The 23,877-nt window shown below is 38.2% G+C and overlaps 1 protein-coding gene across 6 annotated transcripts in view; it reads left to right on the plus strand.

The window, feature by feature from the left end:
* Positions 1–2,496: 2,496 nt before the first annotated feature.
* LOC111872200 overlaps positions 2,497–23,877 on the plus strand; it is a 30,126-nt gene continuing 8,745 nt past the window's right edge. For 2 of the 6 annotated variants that reach the window (XR_004513874.1, XR_002844180.2), the window contains exons 1-5: positions 2,497–2,574; positions 2,812–2,934; positions 13,298–13,473; positions 13,826–14,013; positions 14,641–14,820. Coding sequence is in view for 3 of the 6 variants with exons in the window: in XM_033754590.1 (XP_033610481.1) it covers positions 19,347–20,522 (1,176 nt within the window). In the remaining 3 variants the exon portion in view is untranslated. Of the gene's footprint in view, positions 2,575–2,811; positions 2,935–8,737; positions 9,145–13,297; positions 13,474–13,825; positions 14,014–14,520; positions 14,821–19,324; positions 21,964–23,877 lie in introns of those variants that run through there. The other 4 variants (XM_033754590.1, XM_033754589.1, XR_004513875.1 and 1 more) reach the window with 4 other exon arrangements.

Genomic DNA, 23,877 nt, shown 5'->3' on the forward strand with positions numbered 1-23,877 from the left:
ACCTTTAAACACCGGACTTCTGAAATAGTGGTAAGCTTGAGCTGGCCGGAGTTTATTTAAATGCCCGCTGCTGGTGCGCGTTTAAATGCCCGTTGCTGCTCTGCGTTTAAATGTACGTTTCTGTGAGTGTGCCTAAACAATTTAAGCTTTGTGTTTACAAATGCTGTATCTAACTCAATTTTTATGATAAACGGATGGAATTAATTATGTTTGTATCAGCAAAGAACATACTGTCGCATATTATAACGGAAGATTTGAAATTTTTTATACAAGTTATACTCTATTTTCAATATTTTGTCTTTTAATTTTGATGAGTACTGCATAAATGGTTTCTCAGTTCTTCACAGAGTTGTTCTGCATTACAAATTCATTTCTGTTTGTAACAATTGACAAATTTTAGCAGTCCCTGATGTCATAAAACAGATGGAAGCCATAAAATCATTTGGTCTTCTGCTAGCACTACTTACACTCTTCGGATTTTCGAATCTTTTGATTGAAGGTCAGAAGAATGAAAGAATGGCTATTCAAGAGAAAGCTAGAGGGGTCCCTTCTTCAGTTCTAAGACCTTCCGTTATAGCTGCAAAAGCTTATTGCTCTTTCTATGGGCCTGAACAGACAGCTGCATCGCGGCTGAGATTCAGAGTGCGGTCTGTTTTCTGTGCGTGCTTATTGAAATTGAATACTGTAGTTTTATTTCAGCCTATATATACATCAAGCAGATAACAACAAAAAAGGTATGTACATCGAATTTTACTATATATTTTTAACTAATTATTCTGCAGAATCTGCAATAAAAGTAGTGGCTCGTGGATGAGTTTGGGCACAACTCATACGTATACTCTTTTTGTTGTTGTTCAGTTGGGTATCATTTTAATTTTTTCTATAGGGCTTTACTCAAGTCTGTCTGGTAATTACTACATTTAAAAATAAATATTTAGGACTCTGCGTGCGCTTCTACTAGCGGCAGGTGCGCACGCTTCCCCTAGTAGAGTTTAAATGCCTGACTGGCCAAAACGGGGTACTTTGGCCAGGACGACCTTACTCACCACTGGCACAAACGGGGCACTTCGGCACTTAAAGGTTAAATGGTTAGGAGCTGGGATAGTTAAATTGGTTTAATGATGGGGTATGGGCAGGATGGCTGAGGAACTGATGTTCATTCCTGACAGGGGCAAGTGTTTTTCCATTCTCCACAGCATCCACAATGGTTCTGGTCCCACCCACCTTACTAGCCAGTGGATACTGGGGTCTAAAGGCTAAAGTGGCTGAAGCATGAAGTTGACCCACTCCCTCCCATCTGGTACCAAAGTTGAATCATTGAGCTATACCTCCACTCCCTAATACATCATCATGGCATGGTGTGTAATTAATTATGCGCAGGGACAACTTTAATGTACTTATTTCGTTAGGCTATAGTAATAGGTTTCTCTGAAACATCAGTACTGGGCAGTAAGATCAAACATGTTCGCGTGCTGTCATGTTCAATGATCATCTTCACAGTCATCCCCCTGTGAATCTGAGCTCGCACTTTGACCTCTGTAGATTTTGTTCTTAAGACAGTTAAGAAATCGCAAGAAGTATAATAAGCTTCGATACAGGCATAATAAAAGAACACCTCCCATGAGTCAAGTACCATTTTCCTACCAGATATAGGCAGCTAGAGAGCCAGAAGCTTATCGTGCCTTATAAAATCAATAAAGTTTACTAAAAATGTGGAATGCATCTGTAAATCTTTTACTAACTCATAAGTCACCTTGAGTAAAAATAAACATTCAGTACAGACCTTTCATATGTATACTTAAGCCTCATATTTTTGTGATTACACCACATTCGTACAAACGAATAGTACTGTCTCAGGGGGACACGAGCAGAAATAGTGAAGAGTTAGGTCCAAATTTAACAGATAATATGCCATCCCCTGGTTGTGTTTTCAGTTTGAATTCTGTTCTGAATTCAATTGTGTCATAAACAAAGTATTACAATAGTGATTACAAAATCTACTAAGAGAGATAAAAAAATATTGTTAGCTTTTCATAAAATAGCATTAAAGAATTACATATCAAGTTAATTCCTCATACTACTTTTTAGGGTTCAAATGGTAGCAGGTAATGCAACAGCCACAAAAAAAATCCTTCATTTCTTGGCAATTTCTTTCGCATATTATTTGTTTCGTGTGTTTAAAATTGTTTTTTAATAACAGGGTATTTAACATAGCATTTAGCTATGTCGTGATAAAGTTGTTTAAACACAACTGTGAGCACATGGTTCCGAATGAAGGACAGCACGCATAGGCGAGGGTTGTAATAGGTAACCTTCTTACCGACAGAGCTCTCGGCAGTTGTGGCAGCCCTTTTGCATCAACCGACTAACACAGCAATATAGATTGCAGGAGGAATGCTTTTGTGCCGTCATAGAGGCTACTTTGCAAGCAAATGACATTGGTTTCCCGGGCGTTCCCGGGCTTCCCTGGGTTCCCGTGGGTCAGAAGCGTCAGAAGGGTCAGAACGTAGGTTGCGGTTGGTTGTATTACGCATTTTTTTTGAAAAGTGAAGTTTGTCAGTTTGCGGTTGATTGGTATGTATGGATTTTGATTTAATGTAGTGAATCAAGAGGTCACGTTTACTCTTTTAGTTACATCCCCATGTTATTTCTGTTTGAGATTAAGTTAAAAGTGTATATGAAGTGAAATATTCCTGTTAAGATTTTCATGTAGGTTATGCTTCTTTGGATGTATCTTGAAGAAGGTCTGTTGAATCTCGAAACTCACCGTGTACTGTGATTGTGTTATAATATCTGTATTGTTTCTTGCAGGACAAATGGGAAAAAAATTTGCGCCGCCTCAGGGTGCTCGTCATCCAGTAGCAGACGGGTTTGAAGTTGCGGCCGAGAAGGCCAACCCGTGATACATTCATTCATTCCCAGGCATTCAGGACGGTAAGGCTGTTTTATTGCATGAACTAATGGCTTTATTATGTGTTGTTTAATCAAACGAAGAAATTAAGTTTAGCTAGTGTTTGTATTAAACGTTACCCCTCAAAAGAATGTAAATTGTTTTAATTATACCTCAAAACTCTTAGTGTCACTCAATATATCCTTAATATGTTGTGGTAGATTATTATAGACCTTTGTTCCTAAACAGTAAACTCCCTTTTGGTATTTACTCAAATTTACTAGAGGCTGATGGAGATTATTTTGCTGTCTGGTATTTAATCTATAAATCTTAATTTACTATGAATTTGTTTCTGTTTTTTATCACAAAGAGCATAAGAGATAGTATGTACTGAGATGCCAGAGGTAAGATTTCTAATTCTCTAAATAAGTTCCTGCACAAATCCCTCCTCCTGTGTCCCAACATAATTTTAATTATATTCTTTTTCATTCTAAAAATGTTTATACACTGGTTTGAGTTACCCCAAAAGGGTAAACCACAATTTATAATAGAATTAAAATAAGAGTGATAAACCATTTTTAAGGTATTTGTGGATGTGTATGGTTTAAGTGATCTTATTATGTAGCAGGCTGCACTTAGTTTAGAACTGATATACTCAATGTGGTATTTCCAGCTCATTATGTTATCAATGAATATTCCAAGAAATTTAATATTAGATGTAGATATAATTTGTTTTTTATCATAAACAATTTTTATTTCAGATTTAGGATTACTATTTCTAGCTGTCGCTTGAATGTAGTGGGGTTTGTTAAAATTTATAGAAAGTTGGTGTACTTTGAACCACTCATTTATACTATGAAAAGCATTGTTTATATTTACAAAGAGCTCATCATAGTTCGAACTTTTAACTAACAAACTAGTGTCGTCTGCAAATAATGCACGTGTAGGTACAGTTTTATCATTTATAGTTTTGGGTAAATCGTTTATATAAATGAGAAATAACAATGGACCCAGAATCGTACCTTGCGGGACACCATGTCTACTTTTGCCCCATGTCAGCAATTCATTGAGATTAAGATTATATTTGTAATTAAAACCCTTTGATATCTATTTCTGAAATAAGATTCAAGCCATAGCTTAGCTTTACCCTTTATCCCATAGAACTCCAATTTTGACAACAGAACCACATGATTAACACAATTGAAGGCCTTTTCTAGGTCACAAAAAATGCCTCCTGATTAAGTTTTTGCTGTTCAAGGTCTTACAGATTTCATTCACTAACTTGTATATAGCCTCATCTGTTGAAGATTTTGTTCTAAAACCAAACTGTTCTTCCACAAAAATCGTTATTGTTATTTAAGTGCTCAATCGAATGCTCATAGCTTTTTCTAATACCTTAGAGAACGAAGTTAAAAGTGATTCATTCATCAGTAATCTGTCAGACGACAGGTCCACAGTCTCTTCCAAAACAGTTCCTCCACTTAATGCGATCTAGAGTTTTCTCCTTCCAATGAGAATATCCTCTTCTGTCCCCAAGATCATCCAGCATCTTCTTACGTCTTCTTCCTCATCTTCTGGTTCGCAGACATGGTGTCTCCTGTTTTTGGAAAGAGACTCTCCAGGAAAAGTGATCATGTGGTAGTTTTTCCATTTGCTTTCCACATCGCAGTACAACAGCCGTTCAAACCACTCTAGTCACGCCTGTTGCTATACAAATTTGAACCATCTTGAGCTTCATTTGCTCTGTGCTTCAAGTCGATGCTGATGATGTTAAAAGTGATACAGGCTTATAATTGGAAAGGAACGAAGTTAAAAGTGGTACAAGCTTATAGTTTGAAATATTTGATTTATCATCATTTTTAAACAGCGGTCTTATTTCTGAGTATTCTAAACGATCTGGGAAAATTCCTTGTGATAATGAATTGTTGCATATGCGAGTCAAAGCAGAGCTAATGAAAAAGGAACTCATTCTTATTACTTTTTTTTTTTTTTGATATTTCATCGTATCCATAAGAGTTTTTTGCTTTGAGAAATGTAATTATATTTTCAACTTCCTTAGTTGATAAAGATTTAAGTTCAGTACGCGGAAAGGGATTTATAAAAGTTTTCATTAAATACTGAATGGGAGTAGTGCCTGGAAGGTAACTAATATTAGTATTAATTTTTTATTTTTTGCATTTTTATTTTCATCTACGGATAAAAAGTAATTGTAAAAGGTTTCCGCATTACTTGCTTTTCTCTAATCCATTTTCCATCCACCTTTAATGTGCATATTTTTTTTCATTATTTAGCCCCTTATTAGTTTCAAATTTTACTATATCCCATATGGTTTTATTTTTATTTTTGGAATTTTGAATTTTGTTATCATATTTTAGTTTTTTAGCTTCCGAAGTATTACTGTTTCTACATGCAACATAGAGTACCCTTTTACGTTTACAGGATGTTATTCCTATAGCAATCCAACCACTTAATTTGTGTGTGTGTGTGTGGTTTTTATTTTTTTTTATTACTGGAATAGTAAATTTTCAAGTAAGTGTCTAAAAAGGAGTTAAACATTGTATTAACATCATCACAAGAGTCCCATGTTTCATTGACACATCGGAGGTGCAGGTAGCACACACACATCACGCTCTCTCTATGACCTCGCCAACATTGCCAGAAAAGCTGCAGAGACAACCACGGCAGACAATATCATCCGCTTGGCCCAAATGGTAGCTCAGATCCTGTGTTTCCTCGCTTCCACCGGTCGCGCAAAGAAAAACCTCGGTTTCGCCAGAGACTAGACAGTGACCAACAAGTTCCTCAATGGAACAGGCGCTCCAAGACTTGCGCCAGGAGTTTCAAGCATCATTAGCACAAATTCAGCAGCAAATACAAGGCCTGGCCCTGACCAGGCCCCAGCAACGCTGAGATCCATCCTCCGCCGAGGATGACGACGACGAACAATACGAGCAGTTCGCTTGGCGAGATTTGGCGCTAGACCTGCCGGCTGCACCTCGCCTCCCTCCAGGGTCGATGACCTTGCCAAGGAGGTGAGACGTCGGGCAACCCTTATGACACAGGGACGAGACCTTCACGACATCCATACTGTCTTACACCTACTAGCGTCATGGGATACGTTACCCCAGCCAACACAGGATTACGCGGCTCACCACCTTCGGTTGCTGTACATCGCCATCACCAAAGGCTGGCCAGCGACACGTTACTACGACCAACAAGGCGCCGACGAGTTCCTAGACGTCGGTCCAGAGTTTTGGACTCAATACAACCACCGCCCTGACCCAGAGCGGCCCAGCAGAGGGTATCCTGGGCCAGGGGTCAACCCTCCACACGCCGGGCGTGGGGCCGACAGGCCAACCAGGCTTGCCCACAGCTGCATCAGACGACAAATCACCCGTCCCTGACCATTGGCAAGCCCAGTCAACAACAGAAGAACACCAGCAGCAGCAAATATGGCAACAAATAGCAGACTGCCCCTGCCATATTACGTAAACACAATTAACATATGTTATTAAATCAGTTATCTTCATCTGTTTCCTGTTACTTGCCCAATACACACTTTCTAAATTACATTCAATGTCCATATATGAGAAATCCGGGAATGAAAATGAAGTTACATACGAGGTTGATGCATTTGTGCATGTCATACTAAGCAAGGTATAAAAACAGTTGCTTTATGAGGAATTAGTTTGTACCATTGAATATTTGATGCAATAGACAAGGCATCGCAGAAACCGATGTTGCTATAACCAAGTTCTACTGTAGTCATCATCTTTATTCTTAAACTCTGGTAAAAGTTGTAATTAAAATTGTGAAATTTTATGTCCCATTTAATATTTAAGGTCATATTTTACACTTTTTAGGTCATATTTGACATAATTTTGGGTCATAAGTGCATGCATATATTTATAGTTTTTAGGTCATAAAAATCCAGGCCCTAGTTATTACTTTTATTTATCTTATAACATCAACTTTACTCATATTTATTACTCTTCTGTTTATATACATATAATTAATATAAAATCAATGTAAATTATGTGATTATAATAATAATGGAGAACACATGCTTGCCCATTTGAACAAACCTGGCTTCCTGCCCCTTCGGTGTGCACCACGCTCCATTAACAGGTCGGAAGCCCATTGGCTAGGCAACAGAATGGTTGCCTAAAAGAGGAAGATATAAAAGGGCTGGCAGTTAGTGGATCGGGGTGGTACATCGGAGGTGCAGGTAGCACAGGTAGCACATCCAAGCGGATGATATTCTTGTCTGCCGTGGCTGTCTCTGCAGCTTTTCTGGCGATGTTTGCGAGCTCATGGAGAGAGCGTGATGTGTGTGTGCTACCTGCACCTCCGATGTAGGCCTTACAGAATAATTTTCCCTTCTAGTAATATCGATGAAAATATTATCAATGGCTGTAGCAGAATTTCCATGAACTCTGGCAGAAAAATTGATTGTACTTATTAAATTATAAGTTCTCAATAACGTATCTAATTTGTTTTTGTTTACACTATCAAGAAGGTAATTTATATTAATATCCCCACAAATAATATATTCTTGTGTTGAGGTATATAGATTTCTAAGTATTGTATCTAGTTTTGTTATGAATGTATCAGTGTTTACAGTTGGAGCGCTCTCTCTCTCTCTCTCTCTATATATATATATATANCTACATTGCTAGTGTTTGGAGAAGCATAGCAGAACAATTACAAACTGGTACGAACTTTTTATTTATATTATTTCATGTACAAAAACTTATGAACTTGTAAACCAATTGTTGTTTGTAGTAGTATAATTTGTCAGGTAGTTTTAATAATAATAATAATAATAATAATAATACAACCCATGTAAATATTAAAAGTGACAGACCGCACATAATTACGCACATTTGCCATCTTGCCAAGGCACAGAACCGACAGGAGAGATACAATAATCCTTTAATTTGTCTCTAATTTGTACTGCTTCAGTACTTCCTCTGTGATGTGATGTAGGCGCTAGAGATCTTAACTGAGGACTATTAACATTTACTTCCAGAAAGTTATTTTCTAAGATAGAGTCATTGTCATTTCCTCTTTGACGTATATAATTATGTAGTACACATGCACTTCTTATTGAACCTTCTGCCAATTCAACGTTAGTGGCAATACTCGTTTGGAAAATTCCAAATTTTCGTACAAGTATTCCAAAAGCACATTCGACTGTGCGACATGCTGCTGATAATCTATAATTAAAGACACGTTTGGAATAATGAAGATCTCATCGAGCATATGGTCTTATGATGTAAGTTCTCAGCAGGAAAGCCCCATTGCCTACTAAATAAAATGGCATCACTACGTCAGTACCAGGAATTTCCCTAGGATTTGGAATATTCAATCTTCCATCTCGGAAAGCTTTGCTCATTCCTGATTCATTGAAAATTGTACTGTCATTGTCCCGACCATATGTGCCAACATCTATCATGATAAAATTACTATAAGCATCAGCAACTGCCATCAAAATAATTGATTGAAAATGTTTGTAATTATAATATTGTGAACCTGCATGGGGTGGGCATTTTATTGCACAGTGTTTACCGTCTACACTGCCAATACAGTTAGGCATTTTACACACTTCATTAAATGATTCTGCACTTTCGTTCCATCTTTGTGTTGTAGGAACAGGCATACATAATGGCTGCAGAATTCTCCATACTGCTGAATTAATATCTGTGATTATACAATGGATGGTGCTTATTCCAATATGAAAAGTGTAGCTTAGTGACGTAAATGTTTCTCCTGTGGCCAAATACCTAAGGAAAAAAAGGAATATCATTCCATTAGGGTCATATTTTATTTGTATTGTCTTTTCAGATAAGGAGGCCAGATTTAAATGGCAGAATTTGAGAAGTAATTATATGCGAGAAAGAAGGAAGCTGAGTACAATACCATCTGGTTCCACCGCAGATAGTTCAAAAATAACTTGGCCCTTCTTCACCTTGCTCTCATTTTTGGATGTTAGTCTCAGCCACAAGAAAACAAGGGGAAACATTCCCAACATAGAAAGCGGAAGTATGGAAGGAGAGTCGCAGCAAAATACTGAAGGAGAAAATCATGAGGCTGGAGAAGAAGATACCCAGAATGTTTCTAAAATTAATGCTAGTGAAAATTTTGAATCACAAAATACGAAAGATACTTCCTCAGAGAATAGAAAACTGAAGAAACCTGGAGCATCTGAACAAGATTACATCGATAAGATGTACCTGAACATGCTGGAGAAGGTGACCACCAGATGTAAAGATGATGATCCAGATTTCATGTTTCTAAAGAGTCTACTTAGTATTAAGAAACTGGGGCCCCTTGAAAATCTAGAGTTCAGAGGGGAGGTAATACAATTATTGAGGCATAAATTAACATCTGCGTCCCCTGTTCAGTTTCCCTCCGATCCATCTTCTGTTCAGTCAAGATATGATCAATATTCTCAGCCATCATCACCTGGGGCCTATTCTGAGTTCTCCATCCAGACAGATCAGCAGGTAGTTAATCAGCCATTGTCTCAAACATGTGAATTTCAAAATTATTAGCTTTGAACCATGCCTTTATACTTCTTTTCTCAATAACAAGAAAAAATAAGCAGGTATTAACTTTATTCTTACCTGAGATAAACAGCTAATCATTCCTGTGGTGATATAGAAGCTCTGTAGTTTGTATTTTATTTCACTATGTAGTCATGCAACATATTTTCCAGTTTATAGAATCCTTCACTACTCATTCGAAAGTAGTTATAAAATTTCCTTGGATCATTCAATAAATCTGGAATCATGTTTGAAAGTACCAAATGAATCTCTCTTCATGTTAATAGAATGAATCCAAAACATTTTCTTTCTCCTCCTTTCCCTCCTCCTCTGCAATCTTCTAAGCATAATAAATGCAATCATTTCCACGTCCATCTGGCCAGGAGAAAGAAAGATCACTGACTGACAAAGATGTATTCAGTATGAAACCTAATGACTGAAACGACATGACTGGACTGGACTGGACTGGTGTTGATGTGACTGGATTGAACTCATTCGGTGCGAAGGGACCCTAACAGCACATACCTCAAAATCTTTTTCTTTACAATATTTTTTTAGGTCTGTATTTACAAATTTCAAGCTTGTGCGTAGATAGATGCATACTCCCCCTTTTTCATACAAGGTTCTACAATAGTTTGCTCCTAGTTTATAAGAATCTATATTTAACTGTTGTAATTTCAAGAAATTCATGTGATGTTCGGGGATGCTGGGTGTAAATAACTTAATAGCTCATTTGCTTTCCCCCTTAAACCTCTAATGTTCTGATGGAAAATATGAAAGAATTTTATATCATTTTCTTTTTTGGTTACTCCATTTAAGGAAGTATTTCTTTTTGGAGCTCCTTTCTTTACCATAGAAAATCCATATTTTTCATACCTGGTAGTTTTTTGAGTATTTGATTTGCATACTGCTGCTTCTTCTTCTTCCTCCCCTCCCCCCCCTNCTCTGTAGTTGTTTTTACTGTGAGTCATTCATAGCTGGACAGTTATTAGCTTGTAGATTTGCATTATAATTTTCAGATTCCTTCCAGAGCAAGCAAATTGGTGTGAATTTTTATTTGGTTGAGAAATTGTCACACAAGTTGCTGCTATACGGGGTAAATCACGAAGTTTTACCCCATCTTATGGTGCATATTCCTGGGGTTATTTCCTGCAAAATTTCCTTATAAACTTGTCGATTTTCAATAGTTATGGAGTAACAATAGATTTTCGAAACACATCATTATGAATGCAGCGCTATGCTTCCTGCCTGGGCGACCATGCGTTCCAGTCAGCTGTGTCAGCAGATAAGGCAGACCGGCTGGAATGTTGCGCGTAGGTAGGCAGAGCGATCCAGTAGTAAACAGGACATTGTGTTGGTGACTTTGTGAAGTTAAGATGCCGTACACATTTTCCACTAAGGAATACGCTGATATAGTGTTTGTTTTGGGTGTATGTGATGGAATTGTGAGAGCCGCTGCTGCCGAATATCACCAGCGTTGTCCTAATCGCAGGATTCCGAATCCTAAATCCATTAGCAGTACATTCAACACATTAAGACAAACTGGTTCTCTCCCCAACGTTCGTATACAATAGGAACGAAACCCTCACCATGAATTGTGCGAAGAAGAAAACATTCTCGATGCTGTAGAGTGCAGTCTGCGTGCCAGTACGTGACGTCTAGCTTGGTGGTTTGGTGTTTCTCAGTCCATGGCGTGGAGGACTCTTCATGAGAATGGGCTGCATCCTTATCATTTACAGCAAGTACAACACCTACAACCAGGAGACCGTGTTCTTTGTCTGCAGTTCTGCAACTGGTTAAATGGAAATCGGAAGTTGTACCGCTTGATAATGTTCTGGGTTGAGGCACACTTTACACGGGACAGGGTCAACAACAGTCACAACTTACATGTTTGGGCAGACAATAATCCCCGTGCCACAATAGAATAGAATTTTCAACACCGATTTAGTGTCGGTGTCTGGCATGGTGTTCTGTATGATCAGCTAATGGGGCCGTTCATTTTTCCTGGCCACTTAACTGGTGAGATTTACCTCCACTTCTTAGAAGAAGAATTACTACAGTTACTTGAAGATGTTCCTCTGGCAACAAGATGCTGGATGTACTTTGAGCATGATGGGGTGCCTCCTCACTTCCGTGTAGTAGCAGCTCACTTGGATCAGCATTTCCCACAGCGGTGGATTGGTCACGGAGGCTGTAACACCTGGCCTCCCAGGTTGGCAGATCTAACGCCGTTAGATTATTGCATTTGGGGCTTGATGAAGGACATTGTGTACCAGGTAAAGGTACAAACACGTGAAGCGTTGCTTGAACGTATTCTGGACGCGGCAATGACAGTAAGGAAGAAATGTGTGGAACTGCGAAATGCTATGAGCGCGGTTCATACGCGTGCGACGCATTATGTTGACATACAGGGAGACATTTGTGAAAATCTTATGTAAATCCAGTCGTCTTCTAAAGCACTACAGTTTAAAGGAAACAGATTGATAGAAGGGTGTGATATGCATCCATTGGTATGTTTACAGAATGGGATGCTGAAAATAATGTAATTTTGTAACATAAAATCGATGAAAAATGTTGCACAATGCAAAATAAAGGAATTGAAAAAAAAATGGTTTTAGAATGCTTCTTTCCTAAAACATTAACGATTTAAAAAGTGTTTGTATTGTATTTCTAATTTGTTTTGACTGAAATTCGAAGAAGAAGAAAAGATTTTTCACCAGTTTTCAAATTACTGTATCTCCTTACTTATGAGTTGGATACCATTAGTATATTAAAATTTGTTGTTCCAAATTACCTCAGGAATGCCCTCCCTAAGTGGGGGAAAACTTTGTGAATAACCCTGTATGTTTTAAGTATTTCTTCTTTTCCTCTCCTGTTCAGATGCATACCTTGTCTTGTAAAGAAGTGTATATATAAGTCACAGTTCATTACTGTGACATGTTCATAACATTTCATGATTTTAAACAGTTTCCTATTAAAGGCATTTGTCATTACGCAAGACCAATCTGCCAGGTCGTGTCTGTGGTATACCTAATAGAATAATAATAGTATGAGTATTATTACTTACAAAGTTTAAAATGTCTCTTAGTCCCATTTTAAAATTATTTTTTCAGAAATCATTTGCACCTCCACTAAGTAGAAGAAGAACATTTTTTCCTAAGTTTAAAATAGTATCTTTTACATAATTAGGGTAAATAAATCAGCTTCTGGTTTTATAATTCCAGTTACCTTATAACTTTTATCAAGATTTCCTCTAAGTTTACTTGCACATCTGCTTACATGGCAGTCTCCAATAATTAATATAGTGTGGTTTCCTTTGTTCTTTGAAGCACTTGCTGCTGAATCAGCAACTTTCTCCTTGGGAGCCTCTTTCTCATTCCTTGCATTAGCCTCAACGGTTTCATCATATGAATGTAAGATGTCACTGTTTAGAACTTTATTGTTATTAGATGTTATTAGACCATTTATTATCACTGAAATGTTATTAATCATCTGTCCATTTGCATCATCCTTGTATTTACTATCTCTTGCTTGAATATTACTTTTGATACTATCTCGTACAGTTTTACTTGGTTTGAGAATTTCTTCCTTTGTTGCTTTGGTAGACTCAATAACCTCATTGAGGTTAGATAAAATTTCAGAATGATTACTTGGTAAATATGTTTCCTCATGATCTTTTAACTTATCTGTTATCTTCTTTTGTTGATTTGTTTGTATTTGGATCCAGTTTTTTTTTTTACACTTGGAGATATTTGAGACCCATTTCCATTATTTTGTATGACACTTTTATTGGCACTAGACAAAGCATCTGCTTATGAATTGTTTCAAGTTTTTGAGACAATATGCAATCCTCTTACAGGGCTATGGTATTGTCAGGAAGAGTTGGGATATCCTGCTAGAATGCTGCAGTATAAATTTTTTTGCAGTAGAAAGTGATTTCGCTACAACTGAACAGATTCGCAGTTCCATGTAGCTCAGATTCTGCAGCACAGTCACTCCCACAACTTCCTGATCCTTCATTACACACTATTTCAGGTAAGCGCTGTATGCTGCCTCTGTGAATGCAGTGGCATAATGACTAGTTTTCAAAGTAGTAGTCCTCAGAACCCAGTTGTAATCAAACAAACGTCATTATTATCATTTATTACTACTGAAACTGTATATCAGTTTATAGGTCATGGATAATTAAAAAATGTTTGAAAAGCAGAACATGCTTTCAATAATATGATTTATGAGAGAATGAGGTCGTAAAGACTTTACTATGAGGAGTACACATTTTTTATAGAGGTCAAGTAATATGTGTTATTTCCCAATGTGAAGAATTATGGTAATCCATCATGTAAGGAAGGAAGGACACTAATTTCACATTTTTCTGTTGTTCATTCAGGAGGGTGCTGCAGTGACTACCTGGCAACAGCTGCATCTATTGAAGAGGTTGACAAACTCTTTGAGAGTTTAAATAGTGGAAAGCACTGTGTTGCCCACTAAGTGATAACAGTCTGCAATATAGAACACTGGTTATCCACTTCAGCATGAAACACTGAGAAGCAGGATCAATATCAGGATTCAGTGAGAGTAGGACATTTTGTGTAATTTATTGACCTCTTTTGGTTTTGGTATGTTGTGTTTTGTTGTTATGGGTGCATTCCTTCTAATAATTTATTTAACTATTTTAATATTTTTATTATTCTGTTTTGTAATTATTGTGGGTGTACTCCTTGTCATAATTTATTTGCCTGTTTTATTTTTGGTATGTTATTCTGTTTTAATAATATGGGTGTTTTCTTATTTTTCCCCATATTACCCTGACCAGTACCAAACTGGTGAACATGAATATAAGATTTCCAATAATCATTGCATTTCCTTACGATATGTTATTAATTTTGCCAAATATTCCTGTCCATTGCTGTAATACAAGATGAATATCAGATTTCCGGTATTATGTAAGATATGTTATTAATTTTGCCAAATATTCCTGTCCATTGCTGTAATACAAGATGAATATCAGATTTCCGGTATTATGTAAGATATGTTATTAATTTTGCCAAATATTCCTGTCCATTGCTGTAATACAAGATGAATATCAGATTTCCGGTATTATGTAAGATATGTTATTAATTTTTCCATATAATCCTGTCCAGTACTGTAACTACCTGTAGTGGGCAGTGCTCCTGTATCTCTGGCTGTTACTTTGTGTTCCAGACTCTCTTCCATTTCGATGGGGGCCAACCACTGCAAAGTGTTTTGACAGTCATTTTTCAAATCCTGGCAGAAAACTTGAATGTTTGCTTCATGATCTTGAGCTCAATGGTTATCCCAAAGATCCTGCTGGATCCCTTCCTCAGATGTAGAAGCTGCCCTGGTATATCTGCCTACCTCATGGTCAGTGCATAGCAGATGTTCAACATGTTACATTATGTATATGAACTCTATGGGAACTTAGCTTCTTGACAGCTTGTATCAGTTATTTAAATTACATGTGCCTCTCTATGTTCAGTGTAGACCTCCAGAAATTGATGTCATTATTTTCTAGTTCACTGTTAATGAATGTAGGAACTAATGGATTGAGATATGAGCATGATTTTATATACAGCTGTATTAACATAAAGGAATTTTGATTGACACCAAATGTATAATATTCTCTATATAAAGTAAAAGGTAAAGCTATCCCTGTAACAGGCTGTGAAGGTCCATACGGGTGAGAGGGGTAAGGCTGCCAGCTCACAGATGGCAGTAAGGTTGTCAGCCTTATGCGCCAGCCACTCTTTACCCCCAGGAAGATTCCTGGTACTCATTTCTGTTAGAGGCTGAGTCAACCCCATGGCCATAGTGCGGCTGGAAGGATTAGGTCAATTGAAAAATCCAATAACCTCATTGGGATTTGATCCTATGACCTTCCGGCTTGTAGCATGGTGTCTCAACCAAGTATGCTACCACATGCCCCCTCTGTATATAAATGAAGCATAGTGCCTCAACCAAGTATACTACTGTGTGCCCCTTCAGTATATAAATGTAGTATAGTGCCTCATCCAAGAATGCCACTGCATGCCCCTTCTGTATATAAATGTAGCATAGTGCCGGAACCAAGTATACTACAGTGTGCCCCTTCTGTATATAAATGTAGCATAGTGCCTGAACCAAGTATACTACTGCATGCCCCTTCACTATATAAATGTAGCATAGTGCCTCAACCAAGTATACTACTGCATGCCCCTTCACTATATAAATGTATCATAGTGCCTCAACCAAGTATACTACAATGTGTCCCTTTTTTATATAAAGTACTAAAAATATTATTGCCTTACACTGGAATTTACTGTCATAAGAACTGTCAAATTTAGTGAAATACTGCATGCCTATTTGATGAATACTGTATGTGGAGCATGGCACGGCCCTTACATGATTAACCCTTTCACTGCTACAGTGATAGGTAACTTCAGTACCCTGTGTCCTGAATTATTTTTAAATAAATCTTATAAATAATTTAAGTGCAAAGTATGAAAATTTGTGATAAATTGTAACTAATCTTACTTCAGACAGGGAACAGGTATCAGAAGTTCGCAAAAATGTTGAATTATTCAGTATTTTTCAGAGGGGAAAAGTCAGTTTAAATCGGGGTTGTCAAAGATGCCCCAAAAAGTACATACTTCACTATCCTAGTCTTATTACTATGTCACATGTTTACCAAAGTCCACAACTTTATTTAAAACTATTATAGAATGCACCGCCCACTATATGAAGCCATTTTTGCTAGACCTGTGAAATGCCCGCATCACATTACCACGGGCCATGTGCCTCTCTGTGCAGATGCAACCTTTTACATTTCTTAAGCTAGAAGGCAGAAGAATGCAGCCATTGAAATGAATGATGCTTCATTATATTCCCAATAGCTGACTATGCACCCGCCAAGTTTGAATGAGATGTGAAACTCTTAAATTCACAATATGGGTTTTGTGGATTGCAGCAAGGATGCCGTGATTTTCAGAGATCGACCTATGTCGACCACAGCAGTGTAAGGGTTAAGTGTTATCCAGTTGCTTGCTATCCACCTGAATAGGTGTCTGCTTCCTCTCTCTTCTTCTCATTTTTGTGCATCTTTCTTCTCTTATTCTTCCTCCTCCTACTCCTCCATATATGTTGATAGTGCCTCCTGGACCCATTCCAATGCTGAAAGTTGTCCTAACCGCCTCTGTTTTGGTTTTCCCACATGTCAAATCTCATCAAGTGGTTTCTCAAGTGTTACCTGTATCTTTCGATATCTCCCATGATTCTGGTTTCCCTAAGTTGACTCACTGTGTGGTTCCTTCATGAAAAGGCCAGAGATTTTTGTCAGAAATTGTATTTGTTTAACCTCCAGTCCTTCAATGTCCTTTGGGGGGTGGGGGTTGCAAATTTGATGTTTTAGATCGAAACCGTACTGGGTTCATATGTACAGGGGGAATTTTAATCAGGTTGACTGAGTTCGCAGCTCTGCACTTCATGGCGACCCGTGCCACATGCGAGTTTGGATGATGACTTAGCCTGCTTGGTGGCAGATAATGTTTGGAATGAAGGAAAATAATTAACATGTAGAACTCTACATGGTATTATGTTCATGCATGGGAGTTTGTTTATATTTTATCAGCAGTAGGCAGCAGTTACCAATGCCATGAACCATTTGTTCCTAGTTAACAGTTAGTCAGCAGTGTGGCACGACATGCCTCGTGATACTTTAGAGCAACTTGTATATCTGTAGGACACGTACATGAAATATGGATCTGCTGGAAGGTGTCGGCGAAAATTTTATTGTAAATTTGATGATCATAGGGTTCCCAGCAGACAAACACTTCATAATGTGGTGAATAAACTTAGAAGAACGGGACTGTTAATATACAAGATAAAAAATATGTGCCCAGTGTTCACTGAGGAGAACTTAGATGACATAGGGACCAGACTTGTACATAGACCTAGGAAATCAATGGAACATCTAGCTCAGGAGACTGAGGTGTCAAAGTCTAGTGCAGGAACTTTAGCACAATTGCTGAAGCCATCCAGTGAAAGTTGGTGTGTTTGAATTTGAATTTATTTGCATTCCATAGACCCTAAGTAGGTTAATACCTCTGGATATAGAACAAGTCAAAATAATACCTACTGGTACAAAACTAATATAGCTTGGTTCTACATTATTCTCTATTTACATTGAGGTATTCGTCTACAGAGTAGAAGGAATGAGCATGCACATATTTCTTTAGCTCTGATTTAAAATGTTTAGTATCATCACTCAAATTTTTGATACTTTCTGGGAGACTATTGTACACTTTTATGCCAGAAAAGTAGACTCCTTTTTGATATAGTGATAAGTTTGATGAAGGTAGATTGAAGTTATACTTTTGTCTAGTATTCATGTTATAGATATTGGAATTTCATTCAAATTTGTTTTTGTTGTACACAACAAATAAGAGAAGTGATGGTATGTATTGTGATTGAAGAGGTAGAATTTTTAATTTCTTAAATAAATCTCTACTTGAATCTCTACTTCTACATCCTGTAATGATTCTAATTATATTCTTTTGTATCTTAAAAATTTTTACACTATGTGAAGAGTTCCCCCAGAATATTAATCCATAGTTCATAATAGAATGAAAGCAGGCATGGTAAACCATCTTCAGTGTTTCCTGTGTCATAAAAGGCTTAATTGATCTCATTGCATAGCAAGCTGCACTTAATTTAGGTATAGTTTGTTCTATATGTATTTTCCAAGACAGTGTACTGACTACATGTATTCCAAGGAATTTTGTATCAGGTGCTTTACAGATTAATTTGTTGACATAACTGATGACCAGATAAATTTGGTGGCTGTTTTTAGTTGAGAATGCTATGTAATGGGTTTTATCAAAATTTAGTGAGAGAGTATTGGCTTCGAACCATCTATTTAAAGCTTTAAATACAAAATTTATATCATTTTTGAAGTCTTCAATTTTAGAGTTCTTAAATATTATATTAGTGTCATCTGCAAATAGAATTGGTTTAGATTTATTATTGATAGATCATTTATGTAGAGAAGAAAAAGCAAGGGGCCCAAACTTGATCCCTGTGGAACACCATGTTTTATAATTCCCCAGTTTGAAAATGCATTAGAACTGGAATTTTTACTTTTTATCTCCACTCTTTGGTACCTATTTTTGAGGTATGATTTCATCCATTCATTAGCTTTGCCAGTTATTCCATAGAAATTTAATTTCGATAGTAAGATATCCTGATTTACACAATCAAAAGCTTTTGCTAAATCACAGAAAATACCTCCCACAATTAATTTGTTATTGAGAGCATTTAAAATATCGTTGGTTCGTTCATAGGTTGCTTTTTCTGTGGTTTGGTCTTTCCTAAATCCAAACTGTTCTTTGACTAATATGTTGTTAGAATTTAAGTGTTCAAGTAATCTGTTATATGTAACTTTTTCAGAGACTTTTGAGAATGAAGTCAGTATAGATATTGGTATGTAGTTAGAAATACACTTTCTCTTGCATTTTTTAAAAAGTGGTTTCACTGCAGCGTATTTTAAGCGTTGCAGAAAAATCCCTGATGATAAAGATTTATTACACAAATGATTCAATGGTGAACTGATGTAAACAGAGCTTGCTTTAAGTAAATTGGTAGAAATTTCATCATATCCATGTGAATTTTTGGGCTTAAGGGATTTAATAATGTTTTCAATTTCCTTTATTGTTGAGAATTTGAGATTTGGAAATGAAATATTAAAGGAATGTGACAGATAGTATATTGGATTATTATTATTATTAAGATTGCTTGAGCGCTCGGTGTGAGCGGACGTGCTGCGCTGTGTGCTCCCGCTACATCTCTTCAACTTCAGCTGCAAGCTTCTGTACAATGTCTCTGTGTTACACAGTGTGTGAACTTAGCCTGCTCCTATGGTGGTCAGTCGGGATACTTGTTCTATATGTGTCAAGCCATTTTATGGTAAACAAAAGTCTGTTCACTGTGGTACATCTGGCATAAGATTTCACTCTGTATGCATGCAACTGGGTGAGGCCGGTCAGCCTACAGTTACGGTGGCGGGTGAGTCTGCTTTCACGTGCGATGCATGCGTGACATCACTCAGCTCTAGCAACACTAAGGATTTGGCCAGCTCAACTGGATCTACATCTCTGCCCCCTGAAGATGATAAGCCTCACCCTACGTTGAACACAGAGTACGCGATCTCCACTGTAAGTACCCAGCTCGAAGCTGTTCACCAAAATGGTCAATCCACGCTGCACTTGATTGAGTTCCTAGTGGGCATGGTCAACAAGTTAACTGAAGAGGTTGCCTACCTTAAAAATGATAACGCATGCATGAAAGAGGAAATCGAGAGTCTGCATAGGCTTATTGTGGCTGCCCCTGGGCCTTATGCTGCAAGTGAACTACGCATTCCGCCTGCGGTAACCAAGGACACGGTCACTACTCAACTTGTACCGTTAAGTGCCCCTAGCATCACGACCCTGCTTGTTTCTAATCTACCTGCTGTTCCCACTACTGCGACCATGGGTGGATTGTCATACAGGGATGATGTAGCAACCGGAAGTTCTCCCACTGATGCCGAAGGCTTTAAAACTGTCAAGTACAAAAGGAAGACCCAAGCCAAGCTCCCCCCTGCAGATATAGTCGCAGTCAGCACTGTCAGACATCGCAGGCAGCCGCTTATTGGGGTTCATAAATCTCCATCCCTGCCTGTCATTGCAAAGAAGGAAAGGACAAAGGCACTTTTTGTTTCTAGATTTAGCCCCAAGGTCACTGCTGATGATGTACACAAGTCCCTCAAGGAGCAATTAAGCCTTAAAAAGTTGGTTTGCACCAGACTTAGAACTAAATTTAACACTTATGCATCCTTCCATATTACTGTTACTGAGGATGAATTTTCGCTAATCAATGATGTTGGTGTCTGGCCATCAGGATGCTTAATTGCCCCATATTATGGTAAGCTTGCGCCTGACCAAGTATTTACCCCCAGCACATCCGAAGCTGGAATGTCTGATGCTTCTGTTAAATCTGCCGTTAACCCAGCAGGTAACGACGTGGTAGATCTAGGCTGCTCGACATCCATCTAATCATGGCTGATTACAACGACTCTAGCATGGATGGTTTGGTCATGTCTCGTTCTAAGTCTGCCAGCTGTCTCAGAATATATTATCAAAATGTAAGAGGACTCCAGATGAAATATGTTGAATTTTATGATAATGTTTGTTCCACAGATTTTGACATTATTTGTCTGACTGAGACTTGGCTTAACAATTCGTTCTATGATTGCAGTATATTTCCTAGTAGATGTACCGTTTACTGGTCTGACCGGGTATCCACCAGCAAAGCTCGTGGTGGTGGTGGTGTCTTAACAGCCATTCCCTCCAGCTTGGGTTCCTGCAGGCGCAGGCATGATTTAGAACTCTGCTCTGAATGTATATGGGTTGAGATTCCCACAGTTTACAGCCACAATTTGCTTATTGGCAACCACTATTTCTCTCCTGACACTCCACCGGGAGCCATTATTGATTATTTTCACCTTCTTGAAAACATGCTTGACACCAATAGCTTTCGTGTTGTTTTATTATGAGACTTCAATGTTCCTGGTTTTAACTGGGTGCGTGGATCACTTCTGCCCAACTGTCACTACTATGCTAAACTTAAGGGGGATGCTATATACACCTCCGCATGTCCCCTTGGCCTTTGGCAGTATGCTGTAGCTGTTGACAACCATAACTTACTTGACTTAGTCTTCTCTAATCCCACCAATCTAAAGCCTGGTCCTTCTTACTCTGATTTGGTTAAGCCTGATCCATATCACCCTCCCTTAATTATTGATGTCCACCTTCCACATTTACCTATAATCCTGATTATAAATTCAGCCATCAAAAATTCGCCGCCAGCAATTATGCTCTGCTTTACAACACCCTATCTGCTGGTGATTGGTCAGGAGTATATAGAGCTTTTTCTGCTGATGATGCAGTTGCCAGCCTAAATGCTATTGTTGAAGCTGCCATGGAAGAGGCAATTCCTTGTTGCCCTACTCGCAAACCTAAATTCCCTTTCTGGTACTCTAATTCCTTAAGGTACTACATTGGTAAGAAAAATTACTTTCACCGTCACTTTAAAAAGAAAGAAACTGATTACTGTTATGACAGATTCATTTTCTATCGTAAGCTTGTTGAAAGCACTGTCAAAACCGACAGGCTTCGATGGCTGAAGTCAGTTAACAACGACCTGAAATCACAACCTCAGCATCTCTGGAAATACGTGTCTTCTTTCAAGAAACATACTTTAGGTTGCATTCAGCTTCAAGTTGATGGTGTACACTTACATGAAACTACTTCAGTGGCTGATACCTTTGCCAAACATTTTCAATCCCTCTATGATACCCATTGTTCTATAGACCTTCCCCCTCTTTCGCAACCTACTGAATTCCTGTCTCTTGCACCTATTTCTGATGCGGATGTCTACAAGGCCACCTTTATCGGACGAACGTCATCATATGATGTCGTTAAAAGTTAGGGCAGCTGGCCGAATGACATCATATGATGTCGCGGATTCCACGCGTGTAAGGTTTTTTTTTTTTAAATTAAATTAAAAATATAAATTGTTGTTCTATTTACATGATTTTTGGTCACCACCTTTATAAGGAGACAGCCTTCCTTCCTGCATGATCTAATGTAATCTAGCGACGTCATATGACGTTAAAAGTAAGGCCAAATGGCCAAACGACATCATATGATGTCATGCATCCCACGCGTGTAAAGTTTTTTTTAAAAATTTAAAATATAAATTGTTCTATTTACATGATTTTTGGTCACAACCTTTATAAGGTGACAGCCTTCCCTCCTGCGTGATCTAATGTGATCTACTGACGTCATATGGCCGAACGACCTCATATGATTTCGCGCATTGCACGCATGTAAAGATTTTTTTTTTGTAAATAAATTTTACTCTACTTACATGATATATGTTCACCATCTTCATGAGGAAACAGCCTTCCCTCCTGCGTCATCTATGGTAATGTGGCCTTCGTATGGTACTGCCGAAAAAATTCCGAAATGCAGAGTCCGACATCGCAGCTCACGCACTTCGTACGAACGCTAGACTGCTTCCCACGCGAAAAGCACACACGACACCACAGTTGCGATTTAGAGGAAGCAGGCCAGTGATGTCGAGCTGCAGTGATATTTATCCCCGCAGCTACACCGGAATAATTATTCACACCTCTCCACCCACACTGGTCTGGCGGTCCCCAAGGTGATGACCCTTTGTCCGCGGAATCAGAACTCCAACTTTCCTCACCACTCTCAGAATCGGTTGAATAGCAGTCCGAATCTGTGTCATTGAACAGCTGTTTCTCAATTTCAGCATCTTCCATACGACGTACATCATCGTGTGGCCATGGTGAACTAGCAGTGAAAGGTTTGCTGCCCGCACAAAATCTCTCTGTTCTTAGACCACGACCAGAAGCCATAAATCATAACCTCGCGCCCACACATACAAAAATCTCATTCACGTCTTGGCTGAACTCAATATCTGCTTCAAACATGCTAGATGATGTCATGGGTGGCTAACCTTATATTGCGAAGTTTCAAAATCATTACAAACACAATGGTTTGACTGCAATGAATGAACGAATGACCGATATGGCAACACCATATTCCGAGAATGTACTCCTGTGTCTTTCTAACAGATATTACACAGCGAGCGATTTCAAACGCCCACAGTCCTGCATGCCGACATGTCCCATACGATAAGTAAGCTTCAACAAGAGATAGCATTGTATGTGAGTTCGCCACGAAGGACTTACACGCTAAAACGCATGGTGCAGAAAATGTATTACACTGCTGGAATGCATGGTGCAGAAAATGTATGAATTTCAGGAAGTTTTTTTTTTTTTAATCATTGTAAAAAATTTTTACAGATATTAAAATCTGTAAATTAGAATATCTGATTCTATATTCTTTCTACATTAAAGGAGCGTTCATTTCGTTCGTTTATCATAAAAAATGTAGAAATCACACCATTTTTAGAAACATGCTTACAATTTCATTGCTCTAGAAGGGCAGGCATTTAAATAAACTCCGTCCAGCTGCCCCTGCGGGAAATTAAATGGCCCGTCCGATAAAGGTTAAGAGACTAAAATCCTCTAAATCTGTCGGACCGGATGATATCCCGGGGTTTGTCATAAAAGGCTGTTCGGCAATTTTTATTCCTGTACTTAGGCATATATTTAACTTGAGCCTGTCTCAGCAGCAATTCCCTACTGCATGGAAGGAAGCGACTATTGTGCCTGTATTCAAAAGAGACAATCCTGCCTGTGTGAGCAACTACAGACCCATTACCCTTCTCAACAACTTCTCTAAGCTCCTTGAATTCATTATTCACGATCATATTTCGCATTACATTAAACTTCATCCCAACCAGCATGGCTTCACC

This window comes from Cryptotermes secundus, unplaced genomic scaffold (genome assembly GCF_002891405.2).
Source record: "Cryptotermes secundus unplaced genomic scaffold, Csec_1.0 scaffold647, whole genome shotgun sequence".
NCBI classification, from domain to species: domain Eukaryota; kingdom Metazoa; phylum Arthropoda; class Insecta; order Blattodea; family Kalotermitidae; genus Cryptotermes; species Cryptotermes secundus.